Here is a 21609-nt window from a genome sequence, read left to right as displayed (position 1 = left end):
CGCAACATTTGCCAAAATAAAAACCGAAGCGGAGACCGGAAAGAGGGAGGCGGCGACACACCCCTCTGTCCTGTATCTCCTGTGGGTTTTAATCTTAAAATGTTCCGCCAACTGGCCTACATGTCTACCCTCGTACGCAACCTTCATTATAAAAATGATTGCAAAGTCGCACGGAAGTGCGCCTTTGAACGTAACTGAGAAATGAAATTTCGCCTTGCGGCTCTTTCTCCTCAAAAACTTAAATGTACCATGACTCGCCAAGTTGTTGTAATGACCGAACAAATTTGGCTGTAACTCGCGAAAGCACGTCACAGATATTTCAAGCTGACAAGCGGTTTTGTAACTTTTTTATTCTACGATTATAAAGAACGAGTGCTGTACGTATCTAAGCACACTAAATGCTTTCTTCGGTGCTCGTCCAAAAACTTTCTCCTGTATATTTTCTTCTCAGTGCAAGGTAGCATTGCTAATTGCGACAAACGTCATTGCCAGGACCGCTGTAGCATCCTGAAAGCCTCTACATTTGGTTTTTATGACTGATAATGTGCTGAAACACATAGAATATCTCTACTTTACTTAGTAAGACTGCGGTGGGTTAGTGGCCAGGACACTAGACGACTGATTCCAAAGGCGCGGGTTCAAATTCCGGACGTGACTGCCACTTTATCATGAAGGCTGATGGCAAATCACCGACAAATCACGACAAACAAAGTGCAAATATGGTTACAGTTCATCCTGACAATGCATCCCACGAAGCATTTATTCCTGGAGTAGACACCTCAAGGACAGTGATCAAGAGGGATGTGCCATTTTGTTTCTGCTTGGGGCTGATTCATTATAACGCTGTAATATAAGGCAAGATATTAACTCATTATTGTCATACTTGCTTCTTTAATTTGAACAGGAGGCATCGGAGTGGCTGTCAACTGCTCAAAACGAGTGTGGCGAGAAGTTTAGAGAGTTCATCGGCAAGCATGGGCATCGCTCGGTTAAAGAGGTACTGTTTGTACAAATAAGAATATTCTCTGTTCTATATTAGTTCATATCAAATATGTACTGCTGGAATTGGCAGGGTGTGATGGTGGGTCGTTTTTCGCAGCTTTCAGCGGTAATTTTACATTAATAGTGACCACCCTTCTTTAGAACATTACCGTTAATGATTCCCTTTTTATCGCTGAGTTCGTCAAGCAAATCATCTGAGATTAGAACATTTTGTCCGTGTTCCTGTCCTGCGAAGCGCTGATATAAAAAACACTTTACTGGCACAAAAAACACGCGCTGTAGGCGCGCTGAGATAGCAAATAACTCTGCGCGTCTTGTGTAGAGATGGGCGTGAAGGATTATGGCTGAGTGGGAATACTTTGCTTTCTGATTGTTAGTATGAGGCATTTGCCTCCTTTTTAGAGCACGTACGTGCATTGTTTTTAATCAGTACTTATGTTACTAAATAAAACAAGTGCCTTTCAACAAGAAGGGATATTTAGAGCATATTTTAAAAATTTCAGCGCAGCCAACATTGTGCTCTAAAGTCTACTAGTTTCCACGATACCGAAAGGACGGCTATGGTATTGGGTACGCAATACGCAATACACAATATCATCCCCTCTCTAGAGACAGATTGTAGTGCCCCTTCGAATTTTGAGCAATTAAACAGCATACAGAATAACATCAGAAACAAAAACTTTTGTATACTGCGTTGAGGCAGCCAGTTAGGGTTTGCCAGAGGGTCCCCAAGACGTGTTGTTCTTCGCTTGCATTAGAAGAGCGAGTAGAGCTTTGCAAAGTATGGGCTCATTTTCTGACGTACCCTGATGAAGCGATCGGCTTGCTGTACAGTGTTTTGAAAAACAAAAAGGCCAGTCAGAGCGACATAACCTGGACCAAGAAACGCGCATTATTTTTTTGCCTAGCCCATGTATGTATGCAGTATGAACTAGTGATATTAACGCGTGAGAAGTGACGGAGTGTTGTGAAAAACGTGCAAAACATTATTTTCACTCTGCTCACTCACGTAAGCAAGCTTTACATTTTATGTCTCAGTTATGCTTACGGACCAGTCATATCAGTATTGCTACTGTTCTTTCCAATAGAAAAAAGTAAATAGAAATGAGCCGTACACCAAAATTCAACCTTAACGGTGCGCCGAAACAGCATCAGTCCCTCCAATCTGCTGCTGCTTGGGTCTCCTTGCGGAGCCTCATTGCTGTACGTGCACTTTCCCCTCCTTTAAATGTTATTTCCTCAATCTATGCCATTATTATCTCATATCTAGTAGTCAGCACAAAGCTGTAAGCTGCCCCTTTTTGTAAACAAAATCCTACGATAGATATGAATTCCTGCTTTAAACAAGCTGTGCGAGAGTGCCGAAATATACGAACCTGTAATCACACGGTCGGTCTGTTACTATTGAAATACATCATAATAGGATTTTGAGACTAACTTATGCTTAAAGATTAGAGAAATCTGTTACAGCATAAGTACATTCCTGAATTGTGCCAGCGTATAAACAATAAACATTGTTTTCCTTGTGATCCTTTAGTTTGACTTGTATACCAAGCCATGGGCAATGGATGCTTCATCACTAGTGAAATCCTTAAAGGTGAGAATGCCCACATTATTATTCTCGACAACTCTGGAGCACATTGCTCCCTCGCATCTCACTGATAGTAGTTTAAAGCAAAACCTTTCGCGAATTTATGAGCCTCTATAATATGTTGAACAAGAATTTCATCTGTATAAACAGTCTCAATGTTAGAAACAAGGATGCGCTGTAGTACTTTTTTTTCTATAATTGTGCGAAGAAACGTCTATGAGCCTTGCAAAAAAAAAGAAACCAACATGATTTGCACGCGCTGAATGGTCGACCTCATGTAATCATAAAAAAAGAAGACGTACACTCTGCATCCAGAATAAATTGACTGTGCAAGCTCCTGATAAAACAATAAAGCAGAACCTCGCCGAAAGCAACAGCGCATAATACAGCGCCTTTTTTAGCCATAAAGTTACTCATTGAATAGCATTGGCCATATCATTTTTTTATTACTAAGAAAACTAATAAACTTTATTGTTTTCCTGTACTGCCGCAGACATTTTAGGGATGTCAGTGATCCAGCATATCATGTTCGAAAGAACGCGGAAGCCACCTTCTGCTTTTCTTATGAAGCACTTTCCTTTGCTTGGAAACTTGACAATTTGCCGACCTCCTCTGGCACTAGAAGCTCTAATCACTACCTAAATTTTTTTCAATTGCCAACTGGATGTTTTTGTCACACTGAGGTAAAACGCATAAAAATTATTACGACGTCGGGACTGCTAAATTCTTCATGGCCATTGAGGGCAAACAGACGGAGGTACTGCTTTACCGCGAATATTCATGATGAAAGCTTCAATGCCACCACACTCTACATGCAAGCAAAGCAACATAGCGTGCACGACTACTGCCAATACTATATATGCTCTATCTCTGGTGTAATTACTGTGTCTGTTTTGAAAAGCGTTGTCTCAGTGACCCAGATTAGCTTGATATTTTCTTTGGTGACCCTCGTATATCGATACAACTTGATTCCGAAAGATAAATGAAAATCACATATACAGTGAGTGGACACTAGATGAATCATAATACGGAAAGTGCGGATAAAAACACACGGCGACTCGTGTGCTATTGTGCCATTCGCCAACCTAAATCGTCGGTTATCCTGGGGTACACGGTGGTCCTGACCCTAAAGATGTTCCTCGGCTAACTAATCACAGTGCGTCGGCATCACAGCCGCCATCCGCGATTGTTCTGTTCTCAACAAGAAATTCCTGTTGCAGCTGCTGTCTTCGTGAGGGTGTCGTCTCTAATATTATCTAGCAAACATACCGGTATCTCTTACTGGCACCATAAAAGTGAGGGGACCGTTTTGCAAGATAGTAGTGACTGCAATGGGGGTGATGGTCGTTAAACTAAACCCTCACCACAATCCGCGCTATAAATATACGAGTTTGGGTCAGCCCTTTTTCTTCTCTCTTCTGCTAACAACAGTGAACGAAAAGCGATCAAAACGACACTTAAAACGTGAAAAGGAAATGAGATCTTGGCGTGGGAAGCTGAACAGTAGCGCTGATTATTTTTACTTCGAAGTCAAAAACACCGTCTTTCAGAAGTGTTTGCCAGTCTTGTCTGTCTAGAAGGAGATAATGTATGTGTCAGGGCGAACATATCTTAGATTTCTTGACCACGCTGCATTTATTGTTGATATCATATTTACAGCGGAATATTTCTCGTGCAAAGCGCAGCTGAGATGTCCGAAAATAGACCGAAAAGTAACTGATACCTTTAAACTTATTTGTTTTATTACCGTTTTTATATACGTTCATGAAAGTGAGAGCAGAATTTTTTGCCCTTTTGCCAGTTGACGAGTAGCGAAAATGTCTATTGAAGAATTGTTTCTTGCTTCCTTTGATGGAAGTTGTAACGAAAGAATAGAGAGAACATCATGTGCAATTTTTTCTATGATTTTGTGTGATGGAAGCCCTTTGGAAGGAAAGGAACGTCATCTTGCTTTCTGTATTTTAGGCTGCCGCCAGGGTACCAGAGGCTGAAGACAAAAGCACAACTGAGTCGTGGGGCGTACATGATATTCCGTACAAGCTAACCTTCCTACAGAAGTAAGATCTGCATTCGCATTGTTCGTTTGGATACAAGGTTAAGTAATGGTGTGGTGGGCGTAAACGATATTAGTTCCTGCATATATTTGTTTTCAATAAATAACAGTTATCATTTCTGCCGCAAGCTTAATAAATACTATTTTCAACCTTCACGTATGTTGAGCCCTTTCCATTAAAACATCAGCACATAAATTTTTCGCATCGTGTAAACAATAGAGGAAAAGGGCACAACGTGGTTTACTATTCTTTGGCATTATTTTTATTTTTATTAACTCGCCTGTAGATTTAGTTGACCAGAAGCACTGCAAAGTATCTGTTGTAATATTCAGGAACAAGGCATGCTGCTTGAAGTTCGTTTAGATCCATGTTTTGTTTTTGTTTCAGGCTTATTTTGGCCCTTCTCATTCCGAGGGCACGCTTAGCTGTAGCTGCACGGGAAACATCAAAGGTGAGATCAGCAGCTATGTTGCACAGGTACAATGACGCAAAAGGACCCAAATTTGTTAATCGCTTATCAAAACAACCTGTAAATGCCAGTGATGATTCACTCGTTAGGAAAAACTTCCAAAGCAGAGACTAAATATTTCGTTCCAGTGTTACCATCACTACATACTTTATGTTCAAGAATATACCTAGTCTTGCATGCAAAATAAAATTACAACTGGTTGTTAAAAAATGAGCCACGTGGGGAACTGAAACCAGCAGCATTTAAATTGTTTTGGTCGGAAAATCGACATATCCTGTCTATCTATGCATCCTGTGGAATACTTCTGGTGCAGATTTTAGCACAAAGGTGCACGTTCTGCATACTTGTAGGGATAAGTAGGTTCGTCATACTCGCTTCATGAACCAAACACGTGCAGAACTGGCAAGAGAGCCAGCCGCTGCGCTGCAGTAATACAGGCGTAATACACCACGATGCCCAAAACAGTCAAAAATTACCATTTTCTTTATGCGACTAATGGCGTCTACCGCAATATATTCTAGTGACCACCTGAACGCCTGAATTTTTCCCCTTTCGCTCATAGATATTCATAATTATTTGACCAAGTTGGTAGTATACAGTGGGAGCCTATGTAGTGCTAGTAGTATAGGTACAGACGTAAGTCTGTGAGGCCCAAAAATATTCCACTCAGTTCTGTTATCATTCCTTCCGCAAGAAATCGGTTTTCCTGTGGCGCACCGATGTAGGTTTAACACGAAATGTGTATATATATATATATATATATATATATATATATATATATATATATATATATATATATATATATATATATATATATATATATATATATATATCAGGTGTTTATTTTTTACTTTTATGAAAAATGTTCAATCATTGGCTTTTCTTCACGAAAAAGGTGGCTTTTTTAATTGCGAGAAAAGCTAACATGGAAGCTGAGTAATAACGTGATACTGTTAAAGGGCTCCTTATCGATGAAATCCGGCATCAGTGTTAGAGCCGGCGTTGTTAGGGAAAAAACAGGGACATGGCGCTGTCAGGTAGTAGGTGGCGGCTGGTAGGTGTAACCTCATATGATCGAGCAGTGATTCTTCGATGGCTCGTGCAACTTAACAAGACATATAATGACAGAACATTGGCATCAGCTGCTTACCCGAGTTGCTCATTTTAAGCGAGAAGATGGAATAAGAATAAGACGTTTAGTGCTTTTGGATGTTGAGCCGGGCGCGTTAATATGGCTTAATTAAAGAAGTGGTTTATACGTCGCGTGGTCAGCTACGTCTGGTAGCTGAATTCAGTGGGAGCTTAGTACTGTGTGCTAATAAGAGTGTCTGATACGTTTGAGGCCAAAATAGCAAAGTGGTAGACAAGCGAGAAAAACCTGGACCTAAAGCTATTACTTTATACCCTCAAACGCGAAGCCTAAATGGCGCCCTCATTTTTTTTACCGACGTTAGCTTTTAAATTCACCATTTGCCACCACATTTATTTATTGTCAATTATTCAGTTGCCTTCAAGCCGAAACGAGGCATTTATTATTTATCGTCACGAATATTTAAGAAAAGCAAGGCTGAACGATTGTGGCTTAGCAGAGGAAGAGTTAAGAAAGATTGAAACAATTTTAATGATTTTGCCTTAACGTTCAAATCGAAAATAGTGGTCGTGCCTGACATCACGCGCTTTGTTGATGAAAAATACTTTGGTGACATTGATAAGCAACCGAATCGTTGGCTTGAATTATCCTGTAAAACTGAGTTTCATTAGCATGTTTTATGAAATCCTTATTCGCATGACTTAAGTAGAGGTCAGCACTAAGCAACAGGAATAATAACAATGAATCGAAATTTCTTGTTACAGCCCCAGTGACTAAACTTAAAGAGAACATCTTTTTTAGGATTTAATGTGGTTATTCGATGCACATTGACAGTAGTTACCTACTAATTACCAGTTGTCTGCTGTAGAGCCAAAAGAAAAATATTATACCAAAGCGGCGCACAATAAATGAACCTAGACAAACCTAAAAACGTCCTCAAGATTAGCTCTTGTCAAATATATAAGACTGAACGATTCTTTCCAGAAAATTATGATCAAATAAATATTTTGAGTCAACAAAGCTGCTAAGGTAAGGAATTGGGCACTCCTCCTCCTACATGTATCTTTTTTTGTATTCAGCAAATTTCAACACCAATGGTGTTGACGAGAACCGCACGCAAAAAGGAGTAGTGGAGCTGTAGCCTGAGTCTGGACAAACTTTAATGCGTTGTCAGTAAAGCCTTTTGTCTTCTTCGTTCACAGAAAAGAAGAAATGGATAAGCAACATGCAATAAAGATATTTTACGTTTGCGATTGTTTTCAAGTACACTCGCAGTGCACATTCAAAGGTTGTGTACATGCCTATTTGAAATTCTATATGAAACTTTTTGGAAATGAACCATTTTGTAATTTAGAAGTAATCGCAATCAGGACACAATATGTTACTCTCCTAAACAGTTCATACCTCACTCATGCCGTATATCACGTATCAGAAGTAATGATTGAAGCGTTGAGTGCGCTATATTGGAGCCACCAGTGGTGTAACGGTCAAGTCACAGCCACTCGACCATTACATTTATCTCTGTAAACCTCCATTATTCCCCTATTCCGTTTCAATAAATACTTCAATTTTCAACACCGAAGCTGGCATAAATCATGAATATGTAAATATACTTTCCTGCTCCTTGCGTTGGGGCACTGTTTCATAGCAATACATTTCTGCGCCTTGCAGTCCGCCTCGGTGCGCATAGTCCATCAGATGCGGCTCATGTTCCACCAGCTGTCTCGGTGCATGGTGCACGAGGGAAGGCTGCCCGACGCCGAGCTGATCTTCTTCCTCACTTTCGAGGAGATCGGCCACCTTCTCCGGACAAGGTCACCGGAGCTGGTGCTCAAGTAAGCAGGCGTTTCTAGTTTTCTGTGAATCAAAATAATATGTTTTATTTCATCCACTATAAATGCATGAGTAGATGGAATAAAAGCCGCTATCGTGAAGCTTTAACTAGTCCTATCTCCTATATAAATGCAGAGCATTGAGCGCGTCTTTTAAATGACTCGTGCTACTGGCCTTCGAACTGTATTGATCTATACAATATAGCGCCATTCGGCACAAGCTGCGCAGTATGTGCTACACACTCTGACAACTTTCAAACAAATGGCTTCTCAATTAAGTTATGGAGCATTGTGAGGCTTTAATGACAGCGGGAAAGTGTAAGGATGTTTTTCGAGTATTCTCATATCCATGCATTTTGATGCAAGGGCAGTTTCAAAAAAGGACGCTACACCGATACCTGAAGGTACGCGCGACGAGCGTGTACAGAAAACGAAGGCAATATTCCGACGTGGCGATTAAATAGGGAACAAGAAAAACAAAGGATGCAAAACAATGCGTAAACAGCCCCTTTCCGCTCTACCACTCTAGTTTTGTGAGGTCACAAGAAAGCGCCGTGGTACACAGCCAACTCGAACTATGTTAGCACGCTGCAGGAAAGGCAGCAAAAGGAGTGGTTTTCATGGACAAAAGATGAGATTGCTAGCACGTATAGCCCGACAATGGGAACGATTCTTCGAAACAATAGTCAACTGATGTCATACGTGGGAATAGGATGTTGAAAGTTCACTCGACTGTTAGATGTTGCGTGAGCAGTATGCATTAGTTCATTTGAGCGAAGTGTTGCATGACGAAATGCATATAATTGCTGAATCACTAAAATTGTGACGTGAGTGGTAATTATTTTAAAGGCAATAATGGTAATGTACAAGTGGAGATGATTTTGTGGCCTGTGTGTTTTATAATGGGGGTGTGTGGAGCCTCATGCAACCAGTATCAATCAATTGTACAGTTGAAAAGCTCAAGGTAATTTTCTTTGAACCATTTCTTTTTTTCATTTATCATTTAGGAAATTTTGCAGGACCTTTAGCTTCACCTCAAAGGCAGATACGATAGCGCGGTTCAAGTGTCAACCTAGTTTTAGAGGCAAGCACCTGTACGCAAAGAAACGATCCCATGGGGAATCCGCAAATGCCCAAATTACCGCTGTCCCATCCTGTAATTAAAGGCAGTGCTTAAGGATCCGCCCTAAATTTTTATTAGTGGTATACGGTGGTGCGGCTTTTCCGCGGAACTAGATTGTACAGACAATTTCGTAGAATGCAATTTGAGATTGTATTATAACCTACTACATCTCGTCATCATGTTGATACATGAAAGCTTACACCGAGTTATTTTTTATCGAACGAAATAAGCAGGCATCTTGCAGGCGATTGACGGCTGGACATATACTAGTGACACCTAAAGAAATTTAGAACGTCACGAAATTATTGTAATGGTTGTAACTCCTTAGCGCCAATAAAGAGCTGAGCATATTTGCTAATGGATCCAACGAATACATATGTTCCTTGAAAATTTAACAAACACTTTGCGCGTAACATATTCGCTCAGAGTTGTATGTGGTGGCGTCTTTCCAGGGCTCAGCGACGCAAGGGAATTCACGCAAAACTCGACATGGATCGCTATCCTGCTGTCTTCGTCGGCGTTCCGGAGCCGGTACACGCTCACTTGTTTTGCTTATCGGAACCGCAGTTCCGCACACAAAGCTTTCATATTTATTTTATGTTGGATACTTTACAGAAACGACTGGAAAATGGAGCAAAGCAGTGTGGGTTGAGGAACACCAAGACAGGCTCGAAATGAATATCAGCGCTAAGATTTAAAAAAAATATATTCCTGTGTCCAAGCAGTCAATTTCTCGTGCGCGTCTTCTCCCACTACATCTGAAATACGGAATGATACTGCACACAAGAACCATTTGCAGTATTTAAGAGCGAATACGGGCATTCTTAAATAATTTAATAGAAAAACAATTTACATATAAATCTAGAAGAATATTTACTTACAAGTATGTAACTTTTGGCACCCTTCCCGTCTTCAATAATTTACACGCGAAATGAGAATAACATATCCCAATTTCTGGAAGCCAATGGTTCCGTTAAGAGGGCAACAAAGAATGCAGCTTTATATTTTGCTAGGGGACCAACAGCCATTGATCGTTACGTAGTTGAAGTGCAGAAGGCAATGACCATTTCCATGAACTGAAGGAATCAGCTGCTATTTCTTGCTCCTTCTATAATTGTTCAGTAAGAGAGAAGGAAAGACGTGATATATAATTGTCATCAGCTATAAGCTAAGCAGCCATCGATAAAAAGCAAAACCGTTAAATGTGCAATTTCTCGCTCACTATAACTAATATAATTTTTGATAGATGATAACATTAACACCTGCTTCAATGCCATAGGTAAAGTTTTATTATTATTCATTCAGGAGAACACAGGTTTCTTAAGGACATGCTTCAGATGAATATTCTGATTATACATTCTGATTGCAGTATTGTAGACGGAACGACAGCTGTCAGATCCTACGTGTTTTTATTAAAGAAAAATCATTAGTAGATTTCAAAAATAAATATATCAAGCAAAATCATTTATACTATGCATTACGTCCTTCTTATGGAAGGGGCAACCAAGAAGTAATTCCGCCACAAATAGAAAGTCTGGAACCGAACACTCCTTCATGCTTTCATATAAGCTGATATAAACTGTAGCGCTTTCTTCCTACGAGTCATTTACAAAAAGAACAAATTTCTTAAAGCAACCAAGTGTTGCTTTCTCTTAGTGCTTCCGTGTTTACACTTTGCTCTTGATATTATGACACGTCATCTTTTTCAGATTGAAATAACTAGAAAACCCATCGAGGGCGACTTTGAAATCAAAGGCAAGTACATAATTTATTTTGGCTTTATCGGTTCTTTAACGGAATGATGCGTTACTTCAATCAGGTCGCTACTTTGTGATGGCAAATATTCGTCATTTCATCTGTGCTAAGAAATCTTGAATAAAAGTATTATTTCCGAACAAATTAGCGTTCTAGGCGCACCTTACAATATTTAGCGAAAGACATGAAGTTCCAGGTAAGGACTCGACAGCTCTTTTGGACTCCTGTTTCTGGAGCTATTTTAAGTTCCCACGCAGACTTCATATTTTAGGTGCCCTGGACTTTTGTATTTCTCACAAATGCTTGCATCTTTGTGCTGCTGCTTGGACAGAGGCGGATAGACGGCAATGCCGCTTGCAGCACGGCTGCAATCCGATGCTGGTGCCGTTAGGCTACTGCGGAGACACAGGAGACCAGACGTATACAGGGAATACAAATAAAGGACTAGTTTTCGAAATAGTTTTTAAAACACATACAACGCTCAGTCGTCTTCCGCTTGTATCCAACGGTTTTTTCTTTCAGTTTGAGGGCAAGGCCCCGAGGGAGTCTAAGGCTGAATCCACACTCTGCGTTCTCACAGCGCCAACGACCAACAGCTCCACATAATGGAGTCTGTTATCGCCGGGCGCCGAAAGAGACACGTTTATTTATATTCTAACACCATATTCACGGTGTTGTAATAGTTAGTCTCGTTATACAAGCAGAGCGGTAGCAGGTACGCAGTGCTGACTTATTCGAAATAGCTTTCTGCTCATACTATTCTGTTTTTCTCAGCGCGTGTTCTTATTTATACGCTCTGTACCATCGTTAAATGTCAGAAGGTCAAAATATGGTTTTTCTTTTTTTTTTTACTGCCTTGCCATACACAGTGGTTAATTACACTAGAATTCATTTTTTTCTGATAAATTGATATCGCAGATGAGCATCATACCTCTTGAAACTTTCCCTAATCGATACCAAATATAAACCATTCATATCCTATCTGTGCATTAAAATTATACAAGAAGAAATCTCCCGACTTTAAACGCACATGCAAATTTCGGTTCTAAAACAGAACTTCTGTCCTATACGCACGTTTCGCCTTCCATAGACTGCCGAAAAGCATATTTAAATTAATATGTACCATAAACGCTGTGAATTCTGGCAGTTAAGCACCCGCCTCTACCACGCTGAAGTGTCTGAAGCGGAAGCAGATAACTTCTCGAGTAAGAACTGCGTAAGCACGCATTTCATCTGATATGTATGAGGCAAACCTGATAAAGTGCTACGCAGATCGCACACCGTATTCTTGTTAAGGCATGGGAACGCGAACTATGGCCCACTTTTTTCTCCGCCGACGTCTTCCAGGGAACCCAATGTCTCAGGGTGTTGCGGAGGGCAAGGTTCGTGTGGCAACGACTTTTGAAGAGGCTCATCTGATACAGGTAGAGCATCATCCCGTGTTCCTACTACAGTTCATCGACGTAGCAGCTTCTATACCCATTTTCCAACTCGCAAATGTAATATCCAGTACAGCTGCACGCCCGATGCCCCATTTTCCTTAAACGAAGATTTTGAAAGCAGCTCGAGAATATTAGGGTCAGAAGAAAGCGTAAGAGAAACTTTATTTAAAGCCGATGTCTAATTTTATGTCATACAGTCGAGCTCGTACATATCCTTATATGAATAAGCCCTTGTAAATACTGGACGAGGGACTGAAGATACAAGTAAGACATTGATCAGCACTCCGAAATTTCGTCTTATCTACTCTATCGACCGCACAGATTCACCTGTTAAAAATTGGTTGCGAAATTACTGAACAGATATACCTTATAAACTTAATATAGGCCAACATGCAGCTAACTGCCTGTCACACCCTCTTCACCTCCTTTACAGCTTCTTCGAAGGAAGATTTCTGACTCCAACCTACCCTACTTAGCTAGCTTAGCTCGCCTAGCTGCTGGTGAAGGTGGTGCAGTCATCCACCGCTCACAGATTTCAGCGCATGGTTGTTTTATTCACAGCCTAATTAATGCTCGTTTACCATTGTTCATGCAGAAAGGTGAAATACTCGTCGCCACGGCGACAGACACTGGTTGGACGCCTTATTTTCCACTTCTGGCGGGTGTGGTGACAGAAATGGGTGGACCGCTTTCTCACGGTAAGTTCCTGCTCCTGAATTACCCTAAGAAGAATTCAGTGAAATTTTGTAGACATTGCATGGTATACTTCATGTTATTGAGAGCCTTTCCCGCAGTGATTGCTTCGTAGCCGTGCATTTTACGGATTAGCGTACGAATCGATAGCCGCAGAGAAGCTGGCGTCACCGTTGCTCGCCGCGGGCGAAAAATCTTGATTAATCGGCAAGTTCGTGACGTCTCAATAACATGATACTGGCAAGCGTATATATGATATGTTTCCATTACATGCTTATAAATATGGAGAGTTCAAAGGAGTTAAATGTGAATAAGGTGCATCAAAGAGCGAACTGAATATCAAAAACGATGTCCATCTCCTTCTTCAGTGATTATATCACATTTAGAGTATGTCCGACAGCTTTCACAAAAAGCATGGACATTACTTTAATATAAAAAGTTATGCGAGCTTATATTTTGGCAGTCACATGATAGCTTAAAATGGCAAAAAAAGCCTTCTCGTACGGTGTTCAACTATATAACTATTTGTTTCATACTGCCTCACGGGCAGTAGGAAACCATTAGCTACCTATTATGATTACGTATTGTGACATTAGCCTATTAGAGACTGTCAAGCATTTGGAAGCCACCACGAGAACAAACATGGCATTTCTTTGATAGCTGAAGCTAGAAAGAGTACATAATATGGCGTATTGTAGCCACATTATGAGAACTCCTCTCTGTCGCCTCCCAATTTTGCGAGCAACTCCAAAAAAAGTAAGTGCGTAGCTTCAACATTAACTGAATAAAAGTATTCCGAGCGCCCCCTCGCTGAACGCTGAGCCACGACGCCCTAAAGTATTCCTCCGCGACAAATTATATACCAGAAAACTCAATCGATCATTGTCGGGCCGTTGGCATTGTAGCATATAATTAGGCGTAGCTCGGCGCACAAAACATTCTCGACAAAATGCTATGAAATCTATCCGCTATGTAGATGCTGACTCGCGTACTGCAAGAATTTTCTACGAGCACATGTGCGAGACTATCAGAGACCTTTAAATCTGGAGTACACAGTATCGTTATCGTACTGGTAGTGAATACTGATTCATACCTTAAACCTCGGCACCCACTTGTATTTACCCAGTGAAAACGAAGTGCCTTGATTACTTCTTGTGGTCGTGCAGGGATGGTCAAAATCTCAGCGTAATATTGTTCCGCAGCCGACAAAGGTAACTATGCAACCAAGACCCAATAATTTGGTCATTTTGAATATTTTAATAGCACACGGCGGAAATAATTTCTTCCCATATAATGAGTGGAGAAAAAAAAAACTGTTGATGCGTGAAAATTAGCTAAATGCAATTTTTGATTTAGAATGAGTGCACTGATAGAGTCCTAATGTAAGTGTATCGAGGGTCCGCTGGAGATGATGCGTAAAAGTAAGCACATTATTTTTGGACCCTCCATTTTTGTAAACCAATCAAATATTAAAAAGGCTCATTGACTGCCCCAATGCTTGTCTCACTGCTGTCTTCTCTCTTTAACTATTTGCCGATGTAGAAGGTTATCTTCTCTACAATTACCTGCTTCCTCTTTTCTCGCTCCAATGAACACGGCTGTCTCCCTTCTGGGCTTCCATATTGTTTATGGATTTTTTAGCTTCTATTGAAAGTACTGCGATCACTCAATGGTTATTTCCCCAAGCTTACGCAACAATAAAGGTTTCCACTGAGAAAAAACTACAGAAAACTTTCTGTTGTTACGACCGAATTTCTGTGCGGTTTCTGCCAGTAAACCTGTCGTGACAACAGAACGTTCTATAGTAACATCACACATTCTTTTAGTTACAATAGAAAAGTGCTACAGAGCTTAAGACAACAAGATATACTACAGAAAAACCACTGAACTACACAACATTTTGGCGTATTTTTGATATGGTTTTGTAGTTTCTTTCGACTGGTTTACGCCAAACGGAGGCACGGATAATACGCTGGAAGCATGGTATTGGAATATAAATTGAATGCAGTCCATAGGATGCTGTTGAGGCCCAACTACAGCTAGTAATGTGCAAATAAACGCCTAAAAAATCGCGTAAAGTTACCGCAAAGAGACTGAACATATACATTGACAAGAAAATATTAGTCTATTAGCGAAAATGTAATAAAAATAATACGCACACATTATATATATATATATATATATATATATATATATATATATATATATATATATATATATATATATATATATATATATATATATAGTTTATTACGGGACTTCACTTGTTATTCATTCTAGTATGGCAGGAGAGCTATTACTCGAAAAGTATTGGGGTAAATGTGATCCATGCTGTGTAGCGTATAATTATTAGAACTTTATATCTTCTATTGTTTCAATCTGATAACGCCTCTTAATTAAAATTTTCTTTTGGGAATCTTAATTTTTATCTTGGCAAACAAAGAGGCCTAGTTTTCCCCCAAGTATATATTACAAAATTCCTCATTCATAGATGTATTATAAATGCAAGAGAGGGAGATTTTACTTACGTTCTCTTAAATAGCCTCAAGTCATTCATCCTTTCTATAAGAGGCACATTAGTGCAGGCGAAATATGAGAGCAGAAGGAACCAATAGTTCGAACTGTGATCCTGGAAAAACGTTTTATATTTACGATTTTAGCGTTTTTATTGTGCTACAGTTTTCTTAGTAGGGTTGCAACCATTCAATATTATTAGCCCTCGGCACTCAGAGCTACTAACATCACAGAAAAATGTAGGAGCAGCATTGTAGCCACAATATTGAATTTTGGTTGCCTGACAAGTTTCGGTCACAATAATAATCGTCAGCTATTCCTAACACACCTATTTTGAAGTCCACAGATATAACAAGCAGGTGCTGTTAGTTGTTAATTTTCAAACCGAAAGCATGGTGCGCTCAGTTAGGCTTTACTTTTAATTGAATATGCTGCAAAGTATTACTTACCTATTTTAGGTAACGTACATCCAAAATGCACAGTTACTGAGGGTGCCCCGCCATGATGGTTCAGTGGTAGGACACTAGGCTCCTGAACCCATGGCAGCGGGATTGAAACCCGGCAGCGAGAGTCGCTTTTGAGGGAGGCGAACAGCAAGAACCCGTGTGCAGTGCGATGTCAGCGCACGTTAAAAAACTCCAGTTGGTCGGAATTTCCGGATCCCTTCACTACGGCTCCTCTCATCGCGAGTCACTTCAGGACGTTAATAAATCATAACAATATAAATAATATTTGGCTCACAGCAAAGGAAAGGCTTTGTATCCTCACATTTGTTGTTTTGACGACTGAACAGCGCAATAAAAGATCAGAGGAAGGTGCGAGGTAAGAAGACAGAGGCGCCGTAGTGAAGGACGGCGGAATAATTTTGACTACCTGGGGATCTTTAACGTGCACTTACGTTGCACAACACACGCATGCCGCTCTGTTTCACCTCCATTGAAACGCAGCCGCCGGATGTCGGGATTGAACCCGGATGCTTCAGCATAGTAGTTGGGCATTTTACCGTAGCATCAACGCCGCAGGGCGGACTTTAAACCCCCATAAACTAAATTAAACCAGTTACTAAGGAAAACATTATGCGAAAGGATACAATTTGCATTCTTTGTACTAAATGCGTATAGGTGAGTTTCTTGCACCAGTTATAGCTGACGTCTGTGTACAAAATCAAGAACTAGCTTTCTAGAGTTAAGTGATTTTACCCTCATAACCGGCAACATCGTCTGCCATGGAGGACATTTTCGACAGCAAAAAATGTTCGCGTTAAAAATGGATAAGAAGAAATATTTTTCACAAGGAAGGGTTCAGAATAAAGTGCGAGTTTGATCTTAACAAGTGTATGCTTCGCTAAAAAGCACCGAATACTATCCATTATATTTAACCAATGTTTAAACTCGCCATAATTGTGACTTCGGCCAGGCTTAAGGGCGCACATTATCCGAACATTGTTTGTTTAGATGGGGCTAAAAATCATTTGTAGCATGATTACAAGATATCCGCTATCTAGATGTGGATAGCTTGTAATCATTGGCAGCATGATTACAAGCCATCCAACTATACATGTTGTTGGCATATTGCTAGCGACTCGAACCGCCGATCCACACAGTATAACCACGCGACATTGCCTCCTTGATTCTAGGCAATAAATAATTGATGGTAACGTGACATGTCACAAAAGCACAGGTAAGCTGTGTGTAAAACGCAATTAATTGCGCATAATTTGCTCACAGTGTTAATTGCTTATATAGGCGAAAAAAATCGAAGGCTTTTCAAAACTTCTACAGCTAAGAATAAAGAACAAATCAATAGGGCAGTAAACAGCAGACGCTCAATAAAACATGAGGTGTAAAAAAATAGAACGTTGTTAGAACGTTGTTTGGTGTCGCAATTACGAAATTTCAAAGCATGATTTCTTATGAGCTAAAAACAATTTCGTAAAGAAACACAAATTTGACATAGCCAGATGATGAGTAGAGAAGCACGAACTTTCGGAACGTTTATTGAAGTGGGGTGTGGACCCCCTGGAAACCTTACTGTTTTGATACCCTGGGATGCTACCGTAACCAAGCACGTATCGTCTTTCTTCGCAACGACACTTTGTAGTGCTTACGCAGAAGTATTCTGTTATCACTCTATCAGCGAAGAATCGCTTCTATTCAAAATGGCAAGTCTTTTTATAGTTCGCCAGCTTTATAAGTTATACAACGCCTATTAGCTACCTATTCCATTCATATTTGCCAAACCACCCTCAGGGGCATCTTGTGTAACGAAGGTTTGATGCTTGGCGCAGCCACAGAACCTAGCCCCCATACTGAGATGTCATCGATACCGTAGCAATAGGTTAAAAGGTGGAGACAAAAAACCATAAACGGTGGCGTTCAAGGCCGTGGTCAAGCCTCGGCCGACGTGCACCTTGTCATTGTTCCAGGTGAGAATCTCTGGGACCTTCCTCGGCATATAAGGGTATAAGGGGGAAACAGAAGCGACTTAGCATTAGGAACCTTTAGACAGTATATGCCGTATGGATAAATCAGCAACAAATCCTCATCAGCCTCTGGAAAGAGTCGCACCAATGCGAAGAAAATCATGCCATAGTAAGCAGAAGCATTTCCTCAGTTTTTGTATTATTCACTCGAATACCGACGCGCCAGTAGCTATCTTGTTTTCTCATTTCCGAAATATTGAAGAACTGCGTAGGCAAAAACTACAAAATTAAAAAGCACAGAACTAGAGATATGCTCGTAGAAATAGGCACCGAAGAAAGAGGAACAAACTGTTTTCTTTGCAAATTCTAGGTGACATAAGTGTCAAGGTGACTCCGCACCATACCCTGAACTAAACAAAATATGTCATTTCTGAATACGAACAATTACAAAGTACTAATGGGGGAATAGTAGAACTAGCCGAAAAAGGAAAAATAGCTGCCCGACGAATTGCCATCACGAGGCAAAATGTTGAAATCAATATCAAACGCGTAGTCATAACCATCAATATCAAAACACTGCCTGAATTCATTGGCGCCTCACGCCGTAATTGCGAAGTTACGTATACATCGAGAATTCGAGAATGTTTCAAATGCCGGAGCTTTAGACACAGTATGTTAGACACAGCAAATGAGAAACATACTGAAGAGAGATGTGAATGTACACAGAAAAGCATCAACTGTAATGACGCACATGGCGCGTACTCCAGGTCGTACACAATCCGGGAAACAGAAAAGAAAATGATAACTTTGAGACAAAAATATTACCCTGCATTGAGGTAAAAAAGCGTTTCTATTTCCAACAGAAAGGGTAGCGGTGACTCGAGAACCGTCACCGTCATGGTTTCAGTAGGCAGACAGGTCGATCCCGTGGACTTGGTGTCGACATCTAGGTCTCCACAACAGAAGGCGATGACACAGTCGACAGGGCTGAACATTTCCCTACAATCCCACGCGGTCCCAGTCGAAGGCCTTCAGGCGCCACATTCAGCAGCAGCCACCTTGGCAACAAACATCGAGAACAAGCGTGATGATCTGGAATTGTCGCCCCATCCCACAAAAAAATTTCCGAGGGACTTTTCTGCTACGCAACTGGCAGTATCTAGTAAATAATTATTTAATTAGCCAATATTTATTTATTAACTTGTCATTAGTAGGTGAACATTTATTTACCTAAATATTATTCAATATTCGCTTATTAGTTAAATAACGAATTACCTAAATAATCAATTAGTATTATTTACCGCTAATTTGTAAATTATCAATTATTGACATGTGGCCATATAAGAAACGCATTCGCGAATACTGTGGGGCTGCTCTGTGATTTGGTCGATACCTCTATGACGTTATCCCGCCTCAGCCAATCAGAGCCGCCGCAAAAGCGGGACATATTTTGTCCACGACAGCATGAGCCATTAAAGGCTTTCGCTTTAAAAGGCAACCGCTGTTTAAAGAGACTCTGTCCCCTGGAGCAGGGTCTCATTCCGCGGTTCCAGCAAAAAAGATGCATGCGAAGGCGGCGGGCAATTGTGGCCGAGAAACATCCTATACATCCACGGTGGAGGATATGGATGTCATCGAGAGCCTGCAGCCATCCAAAACACACACATATGCGGCGTCTCCGCTGAAATCCAGCGCCACGAGAATGGCACTAGATTCAACTCCTGATTCGCCGCCGCTGCAATGGCGGCGAACCTCTCTGTAGAGAAAACGAGAAACCACCAGTAACTGCTACTGATAATAAATAACCTTCCAAAATCCCTAGTTAATCACGATGGCGCACATGACACAGTGAAGCTGTAGAGGTGTACATAAAAACTAAGCAGACATAACCGATATACTCAAAACCTATAGCTGTTTGTCTACAGGAAACAAACTTTGAGCTACAGCACACAAACATAATAAAAAGTTATATTTACCGGAAACCCTGAGTACAAGCTAGCTGAATCTAAGGGGCGTTAATGTGATAACGCAAAGCGATCTCCCAGCAAGAGAGGTAACATTAAAGACATACTTACAGCGGTCGCAGTACGCATAATAAGCAATATTGTAATAGCAATATGCTCCGAGAACATACCAGTACACTACACAATCCATGCATGACTTTGAAACACATCTTAAACAATTGCCTGCGCCATATATGTGATCACTGGGAATTTTAACGCGCACTTCACATTCTGGGGAAGCCAGGGGATACCTCAGATAGGATTTTATTTTTACAGATAAACTAGTTTAAATGACCACGGGAATAGCCACATATTGCTCCCTAGCTCTGGCAACATAACATGCATAGATGTAGGTTTCAATCTCCATCAATATTTAATAACTGTATCTTTGATGCTCTAGACTATCTTTTGGAAAGTGACCACTTACCTGCGTTTTGAAACGTAACATCATCTACACCCATCGTCCCCACGACACTACGGCACAGCCAAATTCACCTCGCCGATTGGGCAATTTTCAGAACGAAGGCTACACTGTAAAATGAATATTCCACAATCCTTACAATGGAAGAGATAAACGTAAAATTTGAAATGAGCCTAATCTCTTGCAGAAGAAACCATCCCACAAATGTCTGAGTTTGCACAAAAACAGATTAGGTGTGATTGTCAAAAGAATAAAACTTGGCCAAAAAAGAACAAAAGAAAGCTTCTGATATATTTCGGAGATATATCCCCCTGGAGAAAACTTGGTCACCTTCAAAAAGGCTAGAACCAAAGCACGATACATTAGATGCAACGCAAATAGGGCCTCAAGACAGTGCATATCCTCAACAAACACCTCGATGTTATCAAAGAAACTGTGAGAACAGGTGGGGAAATTCACAGAAAATTTTACTCCTTTCACATTTCCGATGCCAGCAACACCTGGTACTCAAACACTGGAAGAGCAGGCCAACATATTGGGTAAGCGTTTAACCAGTTGTAAGCTCATACAACTACACACACACACATCCCAAAAGCACAAAGCAACTGCAGAAAAACAAAAACGCCCCTTCGAAGCAGGCACAAAATTAAATCTACAATCAGCTCAATACTCTTCCGGGGTTAAATACAGTGCTGCTATCCGTTAAAAAAACAGTTCCAGGCCTGACAATATACATTAGGCCATGCTTGCCCACCTCTCCGAGACTGCTCTAGAGGCTGTGCTAATATTTTCAAAATTTTCAAATAAGGTATGGATGACTAGAAACATTCTTCAAGCTTAGAAAGAGGCAATTATAGTACCCTTCTTAAAACCTGGACAACCACGAAGTAGTACCATAAGTTACATGCCAATAGCACTCACTATCTGTATGCCAAAATTATTTGAACGCATTGTAAACGACAGACTATTCTTCTTACTTCAGTACCGCCTACATTTAGTTATACACCAATGTGGGTTTTAAAAGAGCTTTGCACAACCTAGCACCTTGTCCGCTTTGAGAACAAAGTCCGAGAAGCGTTCATACTGTATCGGAGTCATCTTTCACCTAATGAAGGTCTACGATCCCAAATGAAGGTTCGGTATTCTCAGTGACCTAGCGGACCTGCGTATTCCCGGCAGAATGCTGAGTTGTTTGAAC

General features: G+C 40.6%; 1 protein-coding gene across 1 annotated transcript in view; it reads left to right on the top strand.

Moving 5' to 3' along the window:
• LOC146195976 (uncharacterized) overlaps window positions 1-21609 on the top strand; it is a 118291-nt gene that overhangs the window by 92335 nt on the left and 4347 nt on the right. Inside the window, exons 24-32 of the mRNA XM_084596890.1 lie at window positions 905-997; window positions 2540-2599; window positions 4559-4650; window positions 5035-5098; window positions 7878-8041; window positions 9614-9692; window positions 10871-10916; window positions 12264-12340; window positions 12954-13056. Coding sequence (XP_084453016.1) covers window positions 905-997; window positions 2540-2599; window positions 4559-4650; window positions 5035-5098; window positions 7878-8041; window positions 9614-9692; window positions 10871-10916; window positions 12264-12340; window positions 12954-13056 — 778 coding nt within the window. The remainder of the gene's footprint in view (window positions 1-904; window positions 998-2539; window positions 2600-4558; window positions 4651-5034; window positions 5099-7877; window positions 8042-9613; window positions 9693-10870; window positions 10917-12263; window positions 12341-12953; window positions 13057-21609) is intronic.

This window comes from Amblyomma maculatum, chromosome 3 (assembly GCF_055883805.1).
Source record: "Amblyomma maculatum isolate TAMU_Amacu chromosome 3, ASM5588380v1, whole genome shotgun sequence".
NCBI lineage: Eukaryota > Metazoa > Arthropoda > Arachnida > Ixodida > Ixodidae > Amblyomma > Amblyomma maculatum.
The sequence above is the reverse complement of the archived record's forward strand: the minus strand, read 5'-3'. Positions and strand labels throughout refer to the sequence as shown.